This window comes from Pseudophryne corroboree (assembly GCF_028390025.1).
Source record: "Pseudophryne corroboree isolate aPseCor3 chromosome 3 unlocalized genomic scaffold, aPseCor3.hap2 SUPER_3_unloc_1, whole genome shotgun sequence".
Lineage (NCBI taxonomy): Eukaryota > Metazoa > Chordata > Amphibia > Anura > Myobatrachidae > Pseudophryne > Pseudophryne corroboree.
In genome coordinates this window covers 4,458,178-4,479,924 of record NW_026967493.1, presented here as the reverse complement: position 1 = coordinate 4,479,924, position 21,747 = coordinate 4,458,178, and the positions used below count along the sequence as shown (strand labels likewise).

At 48.5% G+C, this 21,747-nt stretch overlaps 1 protein-coding gene across 4 annotated transcripts; it reads left to right on the top strand.

Annotated features, from left to right (window-relative positions):
• Positions 1-1,673: 1,673 nt before the first annotated feature.
• LOC134983142 (gastrula zinc finger protein XlCGF26.1-like) lies at positions 1,674-18,065 on the top strand. 4 transcript variants are annotated; one of them, XM_063948875.1, is made up of 7 exons: positions 1,676-1,965; positions 6,159-6,315; positions 6,792-6,977; positions 7,269-7,347; positions 7,461-7,546; positions 14,950-15,049; positions 15,764-18,065. In XM_063948875.1, exons 2-7 carry the CDS (start codon positions 6,238-6,240, stop codon positions 16,762-16,764), a joined length of 1,530 nt encoding a protein of 509 aa, XP_063804945.1. In that variant the 5' UTR covers positions 1,676-1,965; positions 6,159-6,237; the 3' UTR covers positions 16,765-18,065. The 4 variants fall into 4 exon arrangements, with proteins under 4 accessions (XP_063804947.1, XP_063804946.1, XP_063804945.1 ...); XM_063948874.1 differs by having other exon boundaries at positions 1,676-2,040; XM_063948877.1 differs by lacking the exon at positions 6,792-6,977 and having other exon boundaries at positions 1,674-2,040.
• Positions 18,066-21,747: the final 3,682 nt, after the last annotated feature.

Sequence of the window (21,747 nt, the reverse complement as noted above, 5' to 3'; positions counted from 1 at the left end):
CGGCGACAGCGATGCGCGGTCCCGCACGTCGCTATCGCCGGTGCTAGATTGGCCTACATGCAGGCACAATCTAGCAGGTCTCTCATTTCGCAGCTAGCTGAAATGAGCGGCCCACCGTGTCCGTCACCCCCTCGCTCAGCACATCGTGCTGTGCTGAGCGGTCTGTGCTAGACCGCTCAGCACCCATCTCTGGGGAAATCTCCCCCTCAGCACGGCCGTTAACAGACCAAATGGGATAATGAATAGAGAATGTTCGCAGTCCTCGGGGGTCAGTAGTATCTACCAATAATCGTAGGAAGAGTTACTTTGATCATCCGGTGGTGGTCTAGGCAGAACCACTCTCGCTTGTCTTTCTTGGAAACCAATATAAGGGAGTGTGCCCATGGACCACAAGATACCTTGATCATGCCTAGCTCCAGCATCTCCTACGCATGTATGTATGCATGTATGTTTACCTATAGTGCAGAGTTCCTCAAACGTGGTTCTCAAGGCACCCCTGTGGTCCAGGTTTTAGGTAGATCCATGTCTCAGAACAGATGATTAAATCAAATTGAGGTGCTAATTAAGTCACCTGTGGCCAAACAAGGATAAACTTAAAACCTGGACCATTGGGGTGCCTTGAGGACAACGTTTGGGAACCTCTGCTCTAGTGAATGCCAGTAAGAAGACTGACAATTGGCACATACCAATTTTCATGTTATGCATCACCAAGGAAGTCCACACTGGTTTTGTACTAAACTTAGCCTCCAGTCCCTTGGGTCTGGTGGCTTGTCCCCGGATAAAGACCATCCACCAGGAATCTCTGGGCCAGGAATGGGGTGGATGGGGATGGGGGAGTTTAAATATAGCGTGATTTTATCAGGACAAGAATACAGCATTTTGCATTCATCACAGATTCATAGGATATACGGTGGAGGATAACATTGGTGACAAGTTACCATCACCACCAGCAAGGGGTTTGGGGGTCTATTTACTAAGCCTTGGAGGAAGATAAAGTGGACAGAGATAAAGTACCAGCCAATCAGCTCCTAACTGTCATGTTACAGACTGGGTTTGAAAAATGACAGTTATGAGCTGATTGGCTGGCACTTTATCTCTGTCCACTTTACCTCTCTCAAAGGCTTAGTAAATAGACCCCTTTATGCAGCAGGAAATTAAGGGGTCTATTCATGAAGCAGTGAAAAGAGTGGAGAAGTAAGCCTGTGAATAAGTTGCCCATGGCAACCAATCAGCGGCTCCGTACAATTGTATAGTATGCAAATTATAAATGTTACGTCAATGCTGATTGGTTGCCGCGGGCAACTTCTCCACTGGCTCACTTCTCCACACTTTTTACTGCTCTATGAATAAACCCCTAAACCTCACAAATGTCCTTTTTCGAGGGGACTGTCCAGCTCAGTGTCATTCATAGCAGCAGCCGTATGGCGAGGCATTAAAGGGGTGTTTTTGCCTCACCTCTGTCCCAAAAGAAGACCATCAAAATTTCTGATAGAAGGGGATCATTTATGTGAGCTACCATTTGTAGCTTAAAATGAGATTTGTTTTTATTACTTCAGCATTACTGCTAATTGGGCATGCTGTATTTATATATACTATCATATACAAAATTACTCCTTGCAGCTACTGGAAACCTGCCCATATCTAACATGGCCGCGGGTGACTCCTTGCCCACGCCCAACATGGCCGTTAACCCTCTGCTTTCTGAACAGACACTGAGAGCGTCAAGCTCCGCCCTTAGTGCTGATTGGTGGCAATGGGATAACCAAAAACCAAATCACTGACGTCACCTTAACCGGACAAGACGCCTGCATACAAACACTAGAGAGGATAACTGTATTTAGTACAGCTGTCTTTAGTGCAGGGGGGTCGGCGGCCATTTTATTGTGGTTCAGAGCAGGAGGGAAGGGAGTGGGACAAGAATGGATGGAACACAGCTCCTCTCCTACAGCTCCCATCTATCCCCGGGTAATTAGAGAGGGGTATTGCTGTATGTTCCAGACCTGTCTCCTGTTACAGGGCCTGAGCTCTTTCCTGGGAGAGGTAATGAAACTCTCATGATAATAATATTAATGTTTTGCTGGAGAGGGAGAGATAATGCAAGCAGCTCAGTGACACTGACATAGCATGATGCATGTTTTGCAGATGTTGCTGCACACAAATGCATGCCTATGGTAATGCATGCAGTGAGACTGCCTTGTGCACTGTGTCATGGTTAGATACAGGCTGTCTAACAGACTATATCTAACCACTGTAGGAGTTTGATATGTGTGATTGGCGGTGGCATCCCGGCAGGGGAGAGGTAAGTATACATATGATTTCCTGGCGGACGGGATGCCGGCTGTCATGATCCCGATTGCGGCATCCAGTCCGCTTCTTGCGCTCGCCACAGGTTATATTCTCCATCTATGGGTGTCGTGTACACCCACAGAGGGAGAATAACCTGTGTCGCCGGTATTCCGGTTGCGGTATTTCACCGCTGTCAGTATTGTGATCGCCGCAGCCTAACCCTATCCCCCCCCACCCCCAGTTTCCCTTGAACCCTCAATTTATTTTTATTTTTTTAGTGAAAGACAAAGTTTATAATTCCTCTAGATTGTGACGGGGATTTTCTCGCTATTGTGCCTTATTTATGACAGCTATATCATTTCCTAGCACTTAGGGGTACATTTACTAAGCAGTGATAAGAGTGGAGAAGTGAGCCAGTGGAGAAGTGCCCATGGGAACCAATCAGCACTGAAGTAACATCTATCATTTGTATACTATAAAATGATACAGAGCTGCTGATTGGTTGATGGGGAAATATCTCCACTGGCTCACTTCTCCGCTCTTATCACTGCTTAGTAAATGTCCCCCTAATAATGACATTGTAGCCACATTCGGTATACAGCAAGTGTCCCTGGAAATTGTGGCCACTTACGTGAAAACACGTCTGACATGTGTAACTAACTTGTATAACTAATCGTGTTACTGTCACGCGGTGACATTTATTGGAGTGGGTCAGAGGTTGTTAATCTGCTGTACCACTACACACCCAAAACTGACATTTTCAGATCGGAAACCTGAAGCTAAAGTCCGCTGTTCAGTGTTACCCTGGCACTTCACTGCTAAATGATTATCTCACCACTCCATTGCAGAAAGCCGGGGTTCCTCCCACATCCATTGCAATGCCTTTAGAGACGACTATAATTCTAGAGGTCAAACGCAGAGGTTCCCAAAACGCGGTCCTCAAGGCACCCCCAACGGTCCAGGTTTTAGGTTTATCTATGCTTGGCCACAGGTGACTTATTAGCACCTTAGTCAATTTGATTTAACCATCTGTGCTGAGCCATGGATATTCCTAAAACCTGGACCGTTGGGGTGCCTTGAGGACCGCGTTTGAGAACCTCTGGTCTAAGGGATACATGTGTCAATCGGGTGTGAATCATTGGGTCAACAGTCACTAGGTTGACACATGACTAGGTCGACAGGTAGTGGAAGATCAACATGGGTAAGGTCGACACGTTTTTTTTTTTTTGTGGGGGGGGGGTGGGGGGGTTTCTTGACCCAAATTTCCATCTGGGACCACCGACAGTTGAACCGCGTCCGCTCGCCACAAGGTTTATAAGGAACTCTATGCCCACTTGGATAGAGGCGGTATGAAAAGGTACTGAAATGCCCAAAACCACCCCCAAAGAACTGCGTCGACCCTGCCCATGTTGACCTAATGACCATGTCGGCCTTCCATACCTATCGACCCAGCCATGTATCGACCTTTACCGCTTCTCTAAAATGTAGAGACTGACTACGGAATAATCCGATTTCTCCAGCACATAGCGCCACCTGAGGATGGCGCTATGTGTAATTTATAGCTCGGGACTTTATTGTGCATGCGCATTGGGGTCAGACAGGAGTCAAAAGTCTGGTGCTAGCCGGGAACGACGGCGGAGGGAGTTTTCGCTCGCCAATTTCGGCAGCTAACCTCTTAATACACATCAGTGCTATTGCTTCCCGGCTCGACTGGATTAAGGCTGAGACTGCAGCCATTTAAGCTCCTGTGACATCACTGACCCCAGCAATGGAGAAATATGCGAGAGCCTGGCTTTACTTGTTTCTTTACTTGTTCTTTAAGGTTTTTAAGCCGAAATACAAATTGTGTTTGTGACGCCACATTCTGAGCGCTAGCACGGGATAATATATAGTGGTGTTTCTGCAGCAGGGTACATAGGGGTTCCACAGGGAAACATCGGGGTGTAGTGGTGGATGACCCAAATTATCTAGGCCTAGATGTTTTAATCAAAACATTAAAAAAAGGCCTAGATGTTTTGCTCATGGTTGCAAAATAGTATAGGTGTGCAATATATGGTTCATACATTAGGAATTATTTGTTGGCAGTGCACTGAAATGTTACAGTAGTCCGTGACCCTGTACAATACAGTGACCTTTATTTGGACCTGACCCATTGATCAAGAACATCTGAGTTAGGTATTCGCTGCTCTCTGTCAGGCTCTGCAACTGCAAAATGACAGACCTATTTCATATAAGCATTAACCCTTTCATGCCACTGTTATAGAATACGTGCTGGAAACCATACAAACCATACAAAGACCAAGTACAGTCACTGTGTCAGCATTATATTGTCTTGAGGAGGGGGCATCGCCATTACTATAGGAGTAGAGATAGCGGACAATACTATTGTGAGCGCAAATGATCATTAGTGTGAGGGGACACGTCACTAGTACAGGCGAGAGAGGTGTAGTGGACATAAGCATTCCAGCCAAGAGGGATGGAGGAGGAAAGTGTCCTGTCCCTCCTTTCTTCATGGCCTCCAGTATTGGGGTTGAGGGGGAATTGTGATGGGCCAGTGGTCTGATGGCCTATAAGGGGCATCTGCAGTGGTCTGATGGCCTATAAGGGGCATCTGCAGTGGTCTGATGGCCTATAAGGGGCATCTACAGTGGTCTGATGGCCTATAAGGGGCATCTGCAGTGGTCTGATGGCCTATAAGGGGTATCTGCAGTGGCCTGATGGCCTATAAGGGGCAGCTGCAGTGGTCTGATGGCCTATAAGGGGCATCTGCAGTGGTCTGATGGCCTATAAGGGGCATCTGCAGTGGTCTGATGGCCTATAAGGGGCATCTGCAGTGGTCTGATGGCCTATAAGGGGCAGCTGCAGTGGTCTGATGGCACATATAAGGGGCAGCTGCAGTGGTCTGATGGCACATATAAGGGGCAGCTGCAGTGGTCTGATGGCACATATAAGGGGCAGCTGCAGTGGTCTGATGGCACATATAAGGGGCAGCTGCAGTGGTCTGATGGCACATATAAGGGGCAGCTGCAGTGGTCTGATGGCACATATAAGGGGCAGCTGCAGTGGTCTGATGGCACATATAAGGGGCAGCTGCAGTGGTCTGATGGCACATATAAGGGGCAGCTGCCGTGGTCTGATGGCACATATAAGGGGCAGCTGCAGTGGTCTGATGGCACATATAAGGGGCAGCTGCAGTGGTCTGATGGCACATATAAGGGGCAGCTGCAGTGGTCTGATGGCACATATAAGGGGCAGCTGCAGTGGTCTGATGGCACATATAAGGGGCAGCTGCAGTGGTCTGATGGCACATATAAGGGGCAGCTGCAGTGGTCTGATGGCACATATAAGGGGCAGCTGCAGTGGTCTGATGGCACATATAAGGGGCAGCTGCAGTGGTCTGATGGCACATATAAGGGGCAGCTGCAGTGGTCTGATGGCCTATAAGGGGCATCTGCAGTGATCTGATGGCCTATAAGGGGCATCTGCTGTGGTCTGATGGCCTATAAGGGGTAGCTGCTGTGGTCTGATGGCCTATAAGGGACATCTGCAGTGGTCTGATGGCCTATAAGGGGCATGTGGAGAGATAAATTAAGATGGAACCCAGAAAAAGTGAAGTAGGACCCCAATTTTTGTTTAAATTATGGATCCCTTAGGCCCACATAATTATGAACTCTGGTGGATAGGGGAAGGATAGCACACACATGAGGTCAAAAAGTACAGTCCTAGTGCCTAAAATGTCCTGTGTAGCAGACCCCTTCATAGAATGGATACAATTTGATTGAAATATTTACATTTTATTCTATTCAATATTTGCATTCTGTCGTCGCTACACTTATGTATTAGTATACAATCTTATTTCATTAATTTTACAGTATCGCCTCAGCTGACGTCTCCTCATGATCATTCTCCTCCACAAGATCCAGAGTACACTCTCCAACATATAAAGTGACCATGGACACAGACAGGGACGAGGTTACTGAGAGGATATTAAATCTCACCCTGGAGATCATCTACCTGCTGACTGGGGAGGTGAGGGGGTCTGGGAGTGTCACAGTGACATCACTCTTATCTCTATTACTAACACAGGGACCTGACTGGGGAGGTGAGGGAGTCTGGGAGCGTCACAGTGACATCACTTTAATCTCTATTATTAACACAGGGACCTGATTGGGGAGGTGAGGGAGCCTGGGAGTGTCACAGTGACATCATTCTGATCTACATTACTAACACAGAGACCTGACTGGGGAGATGAGGGAGTCTGGGAGCGTCACAGTGACATCACTTTAATCTCTATTACTAACACAGGGACCTGATTGGGGAGGTGAGGGAGACTGGGAGTGTCACAGTGACATCATTCTGATCTCCATTACTAACACAGGGACCTGACTGGGGAGGTGAGGGAGCCTGGGAGTGTCACAGTGATGTCACTCTTAGACCTGTCGGCAAAATGGAGATGAAATCTTTCTTACTGCAACTTTTTAATTATTAGTGTCTGTAATATGTAGGATTACATTGTTGTGAAGAGGTCTGAGAGCATAAAATCCAGAAGCTGTTCCCGTTTGCCTGGAAGACTGAACAGGACCCAGAGCCCCATCCCGGTGCCTCCACCTCACTCACAGAAACATGAGAGACACAATGACCAGAAGATCCTGAAAGTCACCAGCAAGATCATTCAGCTGCTGACTGGAGAGGTGACTGCTGGGAATGGGGCATTATACAGTAACACCAGGGGATGTATCTGGGTGATGACTGGAGAGGTGACTGCTGGGAATGGGGCGTCATACAGTAACACCAGGGGATGTGTCTGGGTGATGACTGGAGAGGTGACTGCTGGGAATGGGGCATTATACAGTAACACCAGGGGATGTGTCTGGGTGATGACTGGAGAGGTGACTGCTGGGAATGGGGCGTTATACAGTAACACCAGGGGATGTGACTGGGTGATGACTATTGTGGTCTTTCTTTGTTCTTTTTAAATGCAGGAGTGGGATTATTTAGATGAACACAAGGGTCTGTATAAGGAGATGATGATGGAGAATCTCTGGCCCCTCACATCACTGGGTAAGAGGAGACTGTCATGTAGTGTAATGGAGAGAGCTATGGGGCCACCTAGCTACACATCACCTGATAATCACATATATACAATGTACTCAGTCACTGTGTGTCTCCTACAGATGGGGCCAGTAACAGGAATACCCCAGAGAGATGTCCCCGTCCTCTTTATTCCCAGGATGATAGAGAGGAAAATACAGATTATAAGGTGGGTGGAATTGAGGGTCTCCCCACACACAACTCTGTTAAGTACCACTTTTTCTTCTTCAGTCCTCCATGGCTGCCTTTACTATGGGTTAGTTACCTAATTAACAAAACAAAGTATAAGTATAACCAAGCAAAAGACAAATAAGACACAAAAACCAATCCCCAAGAAGGAGAAATTGGAAAGTAATAGATGTTAGGAAGGTAAGTGAGGAGGCACAAACACAACTGAGACCATTGAGATATAAACAATTGCTATAAATTGTGATAATTATCATGTGAATGCCAAAAAATGTACTGCCTGTATTGGGCTCAGCGCAGAGAGGATGGGGCTTGGGCTCAGCGCAGAGAGGATGGGGCTTGGGCTCAGCGTAGAGTGGATGGGGCTTGGGCTCAGCGTAGAGTGGATGGGGCATGGGCTCAGCACGGAGAGGATGGGGCTTGGGCTCAGCGCGGAGAGGATGGGGCTTAGGCTCAGTGCAGAGTGGATGTGGCTTGGGCTCAGAGTAGAGTGGATGGGGCTTGGGCTCAGAGTAGAGTGGATGGGGCTTGGGCTCAGAGTAGAGTGGATGGGGCTTGGGCTCAGAGTAGAGTGGATGGGGCTTGGGCTCAGCGCGGAGAGGATGGGGCTTGGGCTCAGCGCGGAGAGGATGGGGCTTGGGCTCAGCGTGGAGTGGATGGGGCTTGGGCTCAGCGTGGAGTGGATGGGGCTCAGCGTGGAGTGGATGGGGCTTGGGCTCAGCGTAGAGTGGATGGGGCTTGGGCTCAGCGTAGAGTGGATGGGGCTTGGGCTCAGCGCATGGAGGATGGAGCTTGAGATCAGGCTAGTGCGGATTGGGTCAATAGATGGATGTGGGGAGGACCTAGTAGTCATGACATGTTAAGGTACATATCAATACTAATGGAAAAGTTAAAGGTAGATGGACCATCTTAAAAAATATATTTCAAGCTATGAGGCTGTAAATTTAAAGCACAGACCTCCAATGTGGTATTTTCTGCAATAATCCCGGTGTCAGGGCTACGCCTGAAAGACAGTAGGGGTTTAGGTTTGGTGATAAGTGGCTGAGAAATTGGCGTAGCAAGGAGGATGATTTTGGGAACTGGGATAATTTCCCCTTTGGCTACAGGCATTGTAGTAGGGATTAGCTTAATCTCTATTAGGAGGGTGCAGAAGATAATTAGATGCTTGGCGGTGATTTATACTAGGAATTTGGGGTGATGGTGAAGTTACAAGCAGTATAATACGGACAGAAAACAGGGCTTAATCAAAGGAAATGTGATAGAATATGGGGGAGGTGACGGAAAGGCAACACAGAAATGTCAGTAATAATGTGGAATGTATAGTAACAGACTAAGAGTCACATAAAATGGGTGAACTAGAATGGATGATGTTGGAGGAGAATTATAATTTCTCTGACGTCCTAGTGGATGCTGGGAACTCCGTAAGGACCATGGGGAATAGCGGCTCCGCAGGAGACTGGGCACAAATAGAAAGCTTTAGTACTACCTGGTGTGCACTGGCTCCTCCCCCTATGACCCTCCTCCAAGCCTCAGTTAGATTTTTGTGCCCGAACGAGAAGGGTGCACACTAGGGGCTCTCCTGAGCTTCTTAGTGAAAGTTTTAGTTTAGGTTTTTTATTTTCAGTGAGACCTGCTGGCAACAGGCTCACTGCATCGAGGGACTAAGGGGAGAAGAAGCGAACTCACCTGCGTGCAGAGTGGATTGGGCTTCTTGGCTACTGGACACCATTAGCTCCAGAGGGACAGCTCACAGGCCCAGCTTTGGAGCTCGGTCCCGGAGCCGCGCCGCCGGCCCCCTTACAGAGCCAGAAGCAAGAAGAGTCCGGCAAATCGGCGGCAGAAGACATCCTGTCTTCCACAAGGTAGCGCACAGCACTGCAGCTGTGCGCCATTGCTTCTCAGCACACTTCACACTCCGGTCACTGAGGGTGCAGGGCGCTAGGGGGGGGCGCCCTGAGCAGCAATAGAAACACCTTGGCTGGCTAAAAATACATCACATATAGCTCCTGGGCTATATGGATGAATTTTAACCCCTGCCAGATTTTCACAAAAAAGCGGGAGAAAGGCCGCCGAGAAGGGGGCGGAGCCTATCTCCTCAGCACACAGGCGCCATTTTCCCTCACAGCTCCGCTGGAAGGACGTCTCCCTGACTCTCCCCTGCAGTCCTGCACTACAGAAACAGGGTAAAAAAGAGAAGGGGGCACTAATTGGCGGGTGATTAACAATACAGCAGCTATAAGGGAGAAACACTTATATAAGGTTGTCCCTATATCTATATATAGCGCTCTGGTGTGTGCTGGCATACTCTCCCTCTGTCTCCCCAAAGGGCTAGTGGGGTCCTGTCCTCTATCAGAGCATTCCCTGTGCGTGTGCTGTGTGTCGGTACGTTTGTGTCGACATGTATGAGGAGGAAAATGATGTGGAGGCGGGGCAATTGCCTATAATAGAGATGTCACCCCCTAAGGAGTCGACACCTGAGTGGATGGCTTTATGGAAGGATTTACGTGACAGTGTCAGCTCCTTACAAAAGACGGTTGATGACATGAGACAGCCGATTAATCAGCTGGTCCCTGTCCAGGCGTCTCAAAAACCATCAGGGTCTCTAAAAAGGCCGTTACCTCAGGTGGTGGATACTGACGTCGACACGGATACTGACTCCAGTGTCGACGGTGAGGAGACAAACGTGACTTCCAGTAGGGCCACACGTTACATGATCATGGCAATGAGAGAGGTGTTAAACATCTCTGATACTGCAAGTACCACTAAAAAGGGTATTATGTGGGGTGTGAAAAAACTACCTGTAGTTTTTCCTGAATCAGACGAATTAAATGAGGTGTGTGATGAAGCGTGGGTTTCCCCCGATAAAAAACTGATAATTTCAAAAAAGTTATTGGCATTATACCCTTTCCCGCCAGAGGTTAGGGCGCGTTGGGAAACACACCCTAGAGTGGATAAAGCGCTCACACGCTTATCAAAACAAGTGGCGTTACCGTCTCCTGATACGGCCGCCCTCAAGGAACCAGGTGACAGAAAACTGGAGAATATCCTTAAAAGTATATACACACATACTGGTGTTATACTGCGACCAGCAATCGCCTCAGCCTGGATGTGCAGTGCTGGGGTGGCTTGGTCGGATTCCCTGACTGAAAATATTGATACCCTGGATAGGGACAGTATATTGTTGACTATAGAGCATTTAAAAGATGCATTTCTATATATGCGAGATGCACAGAGGGATATTTCCACGCTGGCATCAAGAGTGAGTGCGCTGTCCATTTCTGCCAGAAGAGGATTATGGACGCGACAGTGGTCAGGTGATGCGGACTCTAAACGGCATATGGAAATATTGCCTTATAAAGGGGAGGAGTTATTTGGGGTCGGTCTATCGGACCTGGTGGCCACGGCAACTGCTGGGAAATCCACATTTTTACCCAAGGTAACCTCTCAACATAAGAAGACGCCGTCTTATCCGGCTCAGTCCTTTCGTCCCCATAAGGGCAAGCGGGCAAAAGGTTCCTCTTTTCTGCCCCGGGGCAGAGGAAGGGGAAAAAGACTGCAACAGGCAGCCACTTCCCAGGAACAAAAGCCCTCCCCCGCTTCTGCCAAGTCCTCAGCATGACGCTGGGGCCTTACAAGCGGACTCAGGCACGGTGGGGGCCCGTCTCAAGAATTTCAGCGCGCAGTGGGCTCACTCGCAAGTGGACCCCTGGATCCTGCAAGTAGTATCTCAGGGGTACAAATTGGAGTTCGAGACGTCTCCCCCTCGCCGGTTCCTGAAGTCTGCTTTACCAACGTCTCCCTCCGACAGGGAGGCAGTATTGGAGGCAGTTCACAAGCTGTATTCCCAGCAGGTGATAATCAAGGTACCCCTCCTGCAACAAGGGAAGGGGTATTATTCCACGCTGTTTGTGGTACCGAAGCCGGACGGCTCGGTGAGACCAATTTTAAATCTGAAGTCTTTGAACACTTACATACAGAGGTTCAAATTCAAGATGGAGTCACTCAGAGCAGTGATCGCGAACCTGGAAGAGGGGGATTATATGGTGTCTCTGGACATCAAAGATGCCTACCTCCATGTCCCCATTTACCCTTCTCATCAAGGGTACCTCAGGTTTGTAGTACAAAACTGTCACTATCAGTTTCAGACGCTGCCGTTTGGATTATCCACGGCACCTCGGGTCTTTACCAAGGTAATGGCCGAAATGATGATTCTTCTTCGAAGAAAAGGCGTTTTAATTATCCCTTACTTGGACGATCTCCTGATAAGAGCAAGATCCAGAGAACAGTTGGAAGTCGGAGTAGCCCTATCTCAGGTAGTGCTACAGCAGCACGGCTGGATTCTAAATATCCCAAAATCGCAGCTGGTTCCGACAACACGTCTTCTGTTCCTAGGGATGATTCTGGACACAGTCCAGAAAAAGGTATTCCTTCCGGAGGAGAAAGCCAGGGAGTTATCCAAACTGGTCAGAAACCTCCTGAAACCGGGGCAAGTCTCAGTGCATCAATGCACAAGAGTCTTGGGAAAGATGGTAGCTTCCTACGAAGCGATTCCATTCGGCAGATTCCACGCAAGAACGTTCCAGTGGGATCTGCTGGACAAATGGTCCGGATCGCATCTTCAGATGCATCAGCGGATAACCCTGTCTCCAAGGACAAGGGTGTCTCTTCTGTGGTGGTTGCAGAGGGCTCATCTTCTAGAGGGCCGCAGATTCGGCATTCAGGACTGGGTCCTGGTGACCACGGATGCCAGCCTGAGAGGCTGGGGAGCAGTCACACAAGGAAGAAATTTCCAGGGCTTGTGGTCAAGCCTGGAGACATCACTTCACATAAATATCCTGGAGCTAAGGGCCATCTACAATGCTCTAAGCCTAGCACGACCTCTGCTTCAAGGTCAGCCGGTGCTGATTCAGTCAGACAACATCACGGCAGTCGCCCACGTAAACAGACAGGGCGGCACAAGAAGCAGGAGGGCAATGGCAGAAGTTGCAAGGATTCTTCGCTGGGCGGAAAATCATGTGATAGCACTGTCAGCAGTGTTCATTCCGGGAGTGGACAACTGGGAAGCAGACTTCCTCAGCAGGCACGACCTCCACCCGGGAGAGTGGGGACTTCACCCAGAAGTCTTCCACATGATTGTGAACCGTTGGGAAAAACCAAAGGTGGACATGATGGCGTCACGCCTCAACAAAAAACTAGACGGGTATTGCGCCAGGTCACGGGACCCTCAGGCAATAGCTGTGGACGCTCTGGTAACACCGTGGGTGTACCAGTCAGTGTATGTGTTCCCTCCTCTGCCTCTCATACCCAAGGTACTGAGAATCATAAGAAGGAGAGGAGTAAGGACTATACTCGTGGTTCCGGATTGGCCAAGAAGGACTTGGTACCCGGAACTTCAAGAGATGCTCACGGAGGACCCGTGGCCTCTACCTCTACGAAGGGACCTGCTCCAGCAGGGACCCTGTCTGTTCCAAGACTTACCGCGGCTGCGTTTGTCGGCATGGCGGTTGAACGCCGGATCCTGAAGGAAAAAGGCATTCCGGATGAGGTCATCCCTATCCTGATAAAAGCCAGGAAGGATGTAACCGTGCAGCATTATCACCGTATTTGGCGTAAATATGTTGCGTGGTGCGAGGCCAGGAAGGCCCCTACAGAGGAATTTCAACTGGGTCGTTTCCTGCATTTCCTGCAAACAGGACTGTCTATGGGCCTAAAATTAGGGTCCATTAAGGTTCAAATTTCGGCCCTGTCGATCTTCTTCCAAAAAGAACTGGCTTCAGTTCCTGAAGTTCAGACGTTTGTCAAAGGGGTGCTGCATATACAGCCTCCTTTTGTGCCTCCAGTGGCACCTTGGGATCTCAATGTGATTTTAGGGTTCCTAAAATCACATTGGTTTGAACCACTCACCACTGTGGACTTAAAGTATCTCACATGGAAAGTGGTAATGCTATTGGCCCTGGCTTCAGCCAGGCGCGTGTCAGAATTGGCGGCTTTATCCTATAAAAGCCCTTACCTAATTTTTCATACGGACAGGGCAGAATTGAGGACTCGTCCTCAATTTCTCCCTAAGGTGGTTTCAGCGTTTCACCTGAACCAGCCTATTGTGGTACCTGCGGCTACTAGGGACTTGGAGGACTCCAAGTTACTGGACGTAGTCAGGGCCCTGAAAATATACGTTTCCAGGACGGCTGGAGTCAGAAAATCTGACTCGCTGTTTATCCTGTATGCACCCAACAAGCTGGGTGCTCCTGCTTCTAAGCAGACTATTGCTCGTTGGATTTGTAATACAATTCAGCTTGCACATTCTGTGGCAGGCCTGCCACAGCCAAAATCTGTAAAAGCCCATTCCACACGGAAAGTGGGCTCATCTTGGGCGGCCGCCCGAGGGGTCTCTGCTTTACAACTTTGCCGAGCAGCTACTTGGTCAGGGGCAAACACGTTTGCTAAATTCTACAAATTTGATACCCTGGCTGAGGAGGACCTGGAGTTCTCTCATTCGGTGCTGCAGAGTCATCCGCACTCTCCCGCCCGTTTGGGAGCTTTGGTATAATCCCCATGGTCCTTACGGAGTTCCCAGCATCCACTAGGACGTCGGAGAAAATAAGAATTTACTTACCGATAATTCTATTTCTCATAGTCCGTAGTGGATGCTGGGCGCCCATCCCAAGTGCGGATTGTCTGCAATACTTGTACATAGTTATTGTTAACTAAATCGGGTTATTGTTGTAGTGAGCCATCTTTTCTAGAGGCTCCTCTATTTATCATACTGTTAACTGGGTTCAGATCACAAGTTATACGGTGTGATTGGTGTGGCTGGTATGAGTCTTACCCGGGATTCAAAATCCTTCCTTATTGTGTACGCTCGTCCGGGCACAGTATCCTAACTGAGGCTTGGAGGAGGGTAATAGGGGGAGGAGCCAGTGCACACCAGGTAGTACTAAAGCTTTCTATTTGTGCCCAGTCTCCTGCGGAGCCGCTATTCCCCATGGTCCTTACGGAGTTCCCAGCATCCACTACGGACTATGAGAAATAGAATTATCGGTAAGTAAATTCTTATTATAGCGGGTATAGCATTTAGATCGGTCTATACGGACTTTGCCTAAGATTTTATGGCTGTCTGCAAATTGTTGATTGTGTCTCAGTGTATATGGTGCATGTCATTTAGTAAATGGCTTAATATATAAAAAATATATATCTTTTTATATGCCCAGCCGCAGATGTTTTTCTGACTAGGTAGAAACTTTCTACTCTCTGTTTCCCAGGCTGGGTCATGAGTTACTGGGTTTGGTGTTTCTGGAGCAAGAAACGTGCAGAGAATTTTCCTTTTGAGTCTATTTACACAGTACACATTGCACGTTGCTAAACTTTTTTATTTTGTGGGTTGTTTAGGCTGGAGACCTCATTGTTATTAAAGTTGAAAATGAGGAAGAAGAGATGTGTGATCAGCAGTGTAAAGAGGAGGCAGAAAGCCCTACATTTATCAGCACAGGTGAGTAATAAGCACTAAATACAGATAGATATTCTTCTTATACTATCACTACAGCAGACACATATTCTACACCCTCCTCTGTCACTACAGACTAATGAGGACAAAGTATTTGCCCAGTGGGTGAGTCAGGAGCCATCAGCCCCTATTATACTCCTGCTCTCCCCCTCACATCATGTCACTGTGTGTTACCAGCCCAGAGATCTGACCAGTCTCCTCCCCACACTCTCTGGTGTATCTCATACATCAGGATCCATCAGCCCCTATTATACTCCTGCTCTCCCCCTCACATCATGTCACTGTGTGTTACCAGCCCAGATATCTGACCAGTCTCCTCGCCACACTTTCTGGTGTATCTCATACATCAGGAGCCATCAGCCCCTATTATACTCCTGTCCTAGGCTATTCCCCACATGTCACCATAGTGATCCAGTCACTAATCTATACACATTACTCATACTCCTCCCTCTGTTCTACCAGTTGATGGTACCCATTTATCATGCTATAGGAATATTACCCTTCACATGTACTTTTCATTGATTGTATTGTAAATATCTCCGAACCATGCTGTGTCCTAATACTGCAGTTGCCTACATAATTACTGTCAAAATCAAGTTGCTGTTAAAATTAGATATTTGTAATGACAAAGTGCAAATATCTTGAATTTTGTCCAGCTGGTTGTTACTGCATACTGTACATTTCCTGTCTCCCCATCAGATGGACACCGCAGTAGGAGTGCCTCAGAGGAACCTCTCCCTTTATCTCCTGACTGTAAAACAGAGGAGGACGAACTCTCGCAGGATTCCCCAGGAGAAAACCCCTTTCCCCCAAATGTACATCCAGTATCTCACGGTGCAGATGTATCATCGGACAACTCTAATCCGGAGGAGTGTTTCCCGAATGACTCAGATACCGTCACCCACAGCATACCCCACAGAGCAGATAAAATATTTCCATGTTACGAGTGTGGGAAGTGTTTTACCCAGAATGCAAATCTCATCATACACCAGAGAACTCACACTGGCGAGAAGCCGTTTTCCTGCTCCGAGTGCGGGAAATGTTTTACCAGGAAGTCGATTCTCGTCGGCCACGAGAAAACGCACAGGGGCGAGAAGCCGTTCCCCTGTTCCGAGTGCGGAAAATGTTTTACAAAAAAGTCTGACCTGGTTAGACATCAGCGGATCCACACTGGCGAGAAGCCGTTTTCCTGCCCTCAATGTGCCAAGTGCTTCACACAGAAGTCCCACCTGGCAGAGCACCAGATCATCCACACCGGCGAGAAGCCCTATGCCTGCTCCGAGTGCGGGAAATGTTTTACGCAGAAGTCGCACCTGTTGGACCACCAGAGAGTACACACCGGGGAGAAGCCATTTTCTTGTTCGGAGTGCGGGAAATGTTTCACTCTGAAAGCCATTCTCGTGGAGCACCAGAGAATTCACACGGGGGAGAAGCCCTTCTGGTGCTCCGAGTGTGGGAAGTATTTTACGCAGAGATCGATTCTCGTTAAGCATCAGAGGGTCCACTCTGCCGAGAAGAGCAGTAAGGGTTCGGAGGGTGGGAACTTCTTCCCTCAAAATGTGCACTTACCGGCGTACATGAAGGAGCATTACCTGTCATTCTTCCCCTTCTCATCGCTCTACGGAATTCCCAGCGATGATACCCCCGGGTTTTTTGGCATGGGTGACGGTGTAACTATGGCGTCCGCTATACTAGAATAATGTTGTGTTTAGGAACAAGTATGCCTGGGACTGGTTCTACAGGTTTTCTGGCCGATGCAACTAAGCCAAAGTCTGTCCGTCTGCTAATACCGGCAAAGGCGGAGGGGCGATAGGCTTTCAGTTGTGGTCGTCGTGTCCAGTTTTCACCTTTTGGGGGGCAGATATACTGTATAAGATGCAGAAAAATAACATTGACATTCCCTTGGTATCACTCACCTGAATTTCCAGACCTGGTTACAAAGACTTGTAATAGGCTACAACAGTGGTCCCTACACTTTCTTGAATCATGGCCCCCTAGAGTTTTCCAAGGTGAAAGGGGGTTGGTTTTAAATTATTGCCCCTTTTAAGTTCCCTGAAATCATGCAGCTGCCTGCAGCACGCAGGCTGTTATACACGGTCGAGTCACATTATTACAACCACCTCCTACATATGACGTCGGCGGCGCGTAGCCCATGAAGTACGTCACGTGTCGTGCGCTGGCTTGGTGGGTATATAAGGTGTGCTATAGGCCGTCTGCACACATATCACTCGTTGCTGTCATGGGTAAATGGGGCGACTCAGAGTTGCAGAAAGGGATGATTATCGGCTTTCGGGCCAAGGGTGGCGGTATCTCTGATACAGCGCATTGTGTGACTTGTTCGCGTGCTGCTGTGGTGAAGTTGTATCGTGACTGGACAGATGGCACCACTGTGAATAACTGATGTGGACACTGCGGAGCACCACGTGACAGTGATGTGAGAGGTGAACGTCGGCTACGAAGGTGCGTGAGGGCCGACCGATACGCTACAGTGAAGCAGCTCACCGTCATATGAACCAGACGTGTGTCTAAAACGACAGTTCAGCCCGTCTAGGTGCTGTCTCTGCTGCACACGGCGGTTACTCTGGCTATTAGCTGGTGGTCATTATAATGCGACTTGACTGTATATACCCTGTAGTACACATTTTAGAATCCTTTTGTTACATTGTATGCTCTGCAATAAGTATACTCTTACTGAAGTATTGGGGCAGACGTATTGAGTCTGGAGACTGGATAAAGCAGTGATAAGTGCAAGTTGAAAAATGCAACAGCCAATCAGCTCCAATATGACAATTGACAGGAGCTGATTGGCTGGTGCGTTATCACCTTGCATTTATCACCGCTTTATCACTTCTTTAGACCTTCTCCAGGCGTAATACATCTGCCCCATTGTTTGTAAGAACGTCTTCTATTATGGAGGCATCAGTAGAGCTAGACCCACATTTCTGTAATACGGGACCTGCAATATTTGCCATGCGTAAGTCTATTGAGTAAAGACACTGTAAGAACGTTTCCTGTATTCATCCGGCTCGTCTATGTGGTTCTGGAACATTGACTGACGGGCGCTGTGTCTTCTACCGATGGTGTCAGCTGTTAGTGGGCAGGTCATCCTAATTAGAAGATTTGGGCTGTGTCCCGGCTGATCTGTTTGTTAGCTGGGACTGTTGGAAGGTGTCCAGTCTGTAGGTCGACCACTGAAGGTTGACACTGACTGAAGGTTGACATATAACTAGGTCGACAGGTATGGAAGGCCGACATGGGCAAGGTCGACTCATAAAAGGTTGACACAGTTTTTTGGGGGGTTTCAGGACCTTTTAATACCTTCTCTATACAAGTGGGCATAGAGTTGGCTATAAACCTTGTGGCGAGCATAGTGAGCCACTGTGCCCGAAGCGTGGCGAGCGGTTGCGTTTCAACTGTTGGTGGTCCTAGATGGAAATTCAGGTCAAGACACCCCCCCCCCAAAAAAAAAAAACTGTGCCAACCTTTTGTGTGTCGACCTAATGACCATGTCTACCTTCCATACCTGTCGACCTTCAGTCAGTGTCGACCTACTTACTGTCGACCTTTAGTGGTCAACCTAGTGACTGTTGACCTAGACAGGGTTGACCCAATGATTCACACCCCTATTGGAAGATATGGGCGACGCTCAGTCCCTCAGGAATCCATGATTAATTAATAAATGTAAATGATGAGATTGAGGGGGAGAGGTATCAAATCTTGTAGAGAAAGAAAGTACCAACCAACCAACCAGCTCCTAACTGTCATTTTTCAAACACAGCCTGTAACATGGCAGTTAGGAGCTGATTGGTTGGTAATTTGCATCTCTCCACTGTTTGATACATCTGTCCCTGAAAGACAGGAGAGAGTGAGGAGTGAGGATAGAGGATGGAAGCTTGTGAGGAGATCTTGTATAGCGCATTGCTGGGAGACACGGAACAGTTTGGAGTATGAGGCCCAATTGGTATGGTCGGAGTAGATCCGATTTTCATAAGACTCCCACTAATTAAGCAGAGATAGGATCAAAGTAATTAATAACACACAGAGGGGGTCTATTCATGAAGCAGTGAAAAGTGTGGAGAAGTGAGCCAGTGGAGAAGTCTCTCATGGCAACCAATCAACATTGAAGTAACATTTATAATTTGCATACCATACAATGGTACGGAGCAGCCGATTGGTTGCTATGGGCAACTACACCACAGGCTCACTTCTCCACTCTTTTCACTGCTTCATGAATAGACCCCAGAGGGACAAAAAGGAAAGCAGACATTGATACTGTCTAAGGATCATATTAATAGATAAAAGCACTGAAATCCTCAGTAGGGTATTTTATAAAAGAGGAATTACTTTAAAATGAATTCTTACAGAGATCTTATCAAATGGGTTGGAAGCACGGGTGGTAAATTGTTTCAAAAGGAATATTTGTACGAATTTACCGGACATTTACTTTTCAACTCTTTCTCCTTCATCCACTAGGGGCCACTGGAGCGTAGTTACAATGGGGAAATAGTAGGCAGTAATGGGAGCTGGCACTTTAAAATTCTAACACTGTGGCTAGCTCCTCCCCTACTATGTCCCCTCCAAGCCAGTCTTAGTTAGTGCCCGAGGGAGCTGGTTCACTTGGGTTTTAGCTGAAGAAATTTTTCTTTTTTCTTTTCATTTTTCTTTCTTACACATACAGACTGGCAGCTCTGCCACTGCCAGTCTGCACCGCGGGAGCTGCCGGCGGGGTCCCATCGCAGCTGCTTGCGGCTCGGGATGGGCCCCAGCTGAGGGAGACACAAAGCTCTCCTGAGCTGGCCGGACACCGCTGCGTGCGGCGCGTGTCGGGGCCGCTCCACCAGCAGAAGATTCCGGCAGCATGGCAGCGGTAAGTCTTAAAAGGGGCCGGACACCGCTGCGTGCGGCGCGTGTCGGGGCCGATCTGTCGAGCAGTGTAAAGTGCGGCACCTGACGGAATTACAGGACAGCGGTGAGTACAATCTCCCCCCTCCTCCAGACTGATTTATTATTTTACACTGTCAGTTTTAGTGGTTTAATGGTGCATTATGTGGTGGTTGGACGGATCCCCTATACTCCCCAGTCATAGACAGGCTGGAGGGTATCAAAGGCGCACTTTGTATTTTTAAACATTAGTGGGAGCTTCAGCCCGCTCTGTAAGCGGGCTCAGCGCTCTCCGCTCCCCGGCTGCAGCATACAGGCAGCCGGGTGATACACGCTTCCCGCTTATTTTTACAGCAGCAGCGGGTTTAAATTTGAATTGAGCGCCGAAAGGGGAGGGGGCGGAGCTAACTCCCGCTCCGTACGGCCGGGCTCAGCGCTCTCCGCTCCCCGGCCGCAGCATACAGGCGGCCGGGGAGATACAGGGCGCTTCCCGCTTAGTGAACAGCAGCGGGTTTCATTTTGAATTTGGCGCCGAAGCGGGGGGGGGGGGGACGGAGCTAACTCCCGCTCTGTACGGCGGGCTCAGCGCTCTCCGCTCCCCGGCCGCTACAGCACCGCTTACAAGTCCTCCGCTCCCCGGGCCGCTACAGCGCCGCTTACAAGTCCTCCGCTCCCCGGGCCGCTGCAATGAGGTTATTTTACAGGTAACAAGGTGGGGGTGAAGCTTATTCCCGCTTTGCTCAGCGGGCTCCCGGCGGCGGCTCGCAGCGCTCATTGTCAGGCAACAGATCCTGTCTCAGGGGGATTTTAGTTTTTCTGTGCAGGGAGATGCTGACATATTTATTTTCTCTCACCTTGGCTACATTCCTCCCTGCAGGGGAGTCCTCTGCCAGGCATTTCATAAAGGCTGTAGATCAGGGAGCCTGCTCTATAACAGGAGCTGGGGCTCAGCTCATTAATGATTGAAATCTGGTATGCAATATTTATTTACCCTACAGTATTTCACATAGACAGTATTTATCTACCCTGTTGGGTTCACTGTGTGAGTGAGTGTGTGTGTGTATGTATATATATGCATACAATACCATATATGGGGGGGTAAAACCACTTCCGCAATGTTTTATAATAACAAAATACCGAAAACATCTGGTGCACCTAAATTAGCGGTACACTACATACAGGGCGGGGTGTTGCCTTCCCTTTATTATTCCTTGGTGTCACTGGGTACAAATGATATTGGTAATTTGGGGAATGTGTATATATCAGACAGTGTGGCTCAGCACACTAATCCCCTAAACACCCAACCACAGAGGCCTGGGTTCAAGTACCTCCACAGATACTTTAAGGCATCAGACAAATAGCGCTGCGACTCGGTACGCTAGTAGCGGGTATATGAACAGGGGGACCAGGGTTTGAATCCCAACAAAAAAAAAAAAAAAAACTTTAAGGGGAGCTCCTATAGCCTAGGGCTAAGACTCCTGTCCCACAGCGCAGCGCTACTGGTTCAGGTCTCCGCTGCTCCAGAAAGTTTATTTGAATCGTGTCGTTCACTACACATTATAGTGCAGACCTTACATAGGGCTGTGTTTATTTAACCCACCTTTTCTCCTTTCGTTTGTCTCACCTGGGATAGTCAAAGAATTCCCTCTTAGGTGTGAAGTATGCGGTGGAGCCATCTGCTTAGCCCTCCACGCACCTGCAGGACACTCCTGTTTGAACAGCTCAGATTATACAGGTTTCTAAATGAACCTTGATAACCTCCCAGATTACACGACTCGGCGGTGGAAAGGCCTCTCTGGGAG

Bases quoted from the DNA above. Each gene is read 5' to 3' on its own strand.
- LOC134983142 (XM_063948875.1), top strand. From the start codon at position 6,238: ATGGACACAGACAGGGACGAGGTTACTGAGAGGATATTAAATCTCACC. The intron at 6,978-7,268 runs GTGACTGCTGGG...TTTTAAATGCAG, and splicing joins TTCAGCTGCTGACTGGAGAG to GAGTGGGATTATTTAGATGA. The intron at 7,348-7,460 runs GTAAGAGGAGAC...TGTCTCCTACAG, and splicing joins CTGGCCCCTCACATCACTGG to ATGGGGCCAGTAACAGGAAT.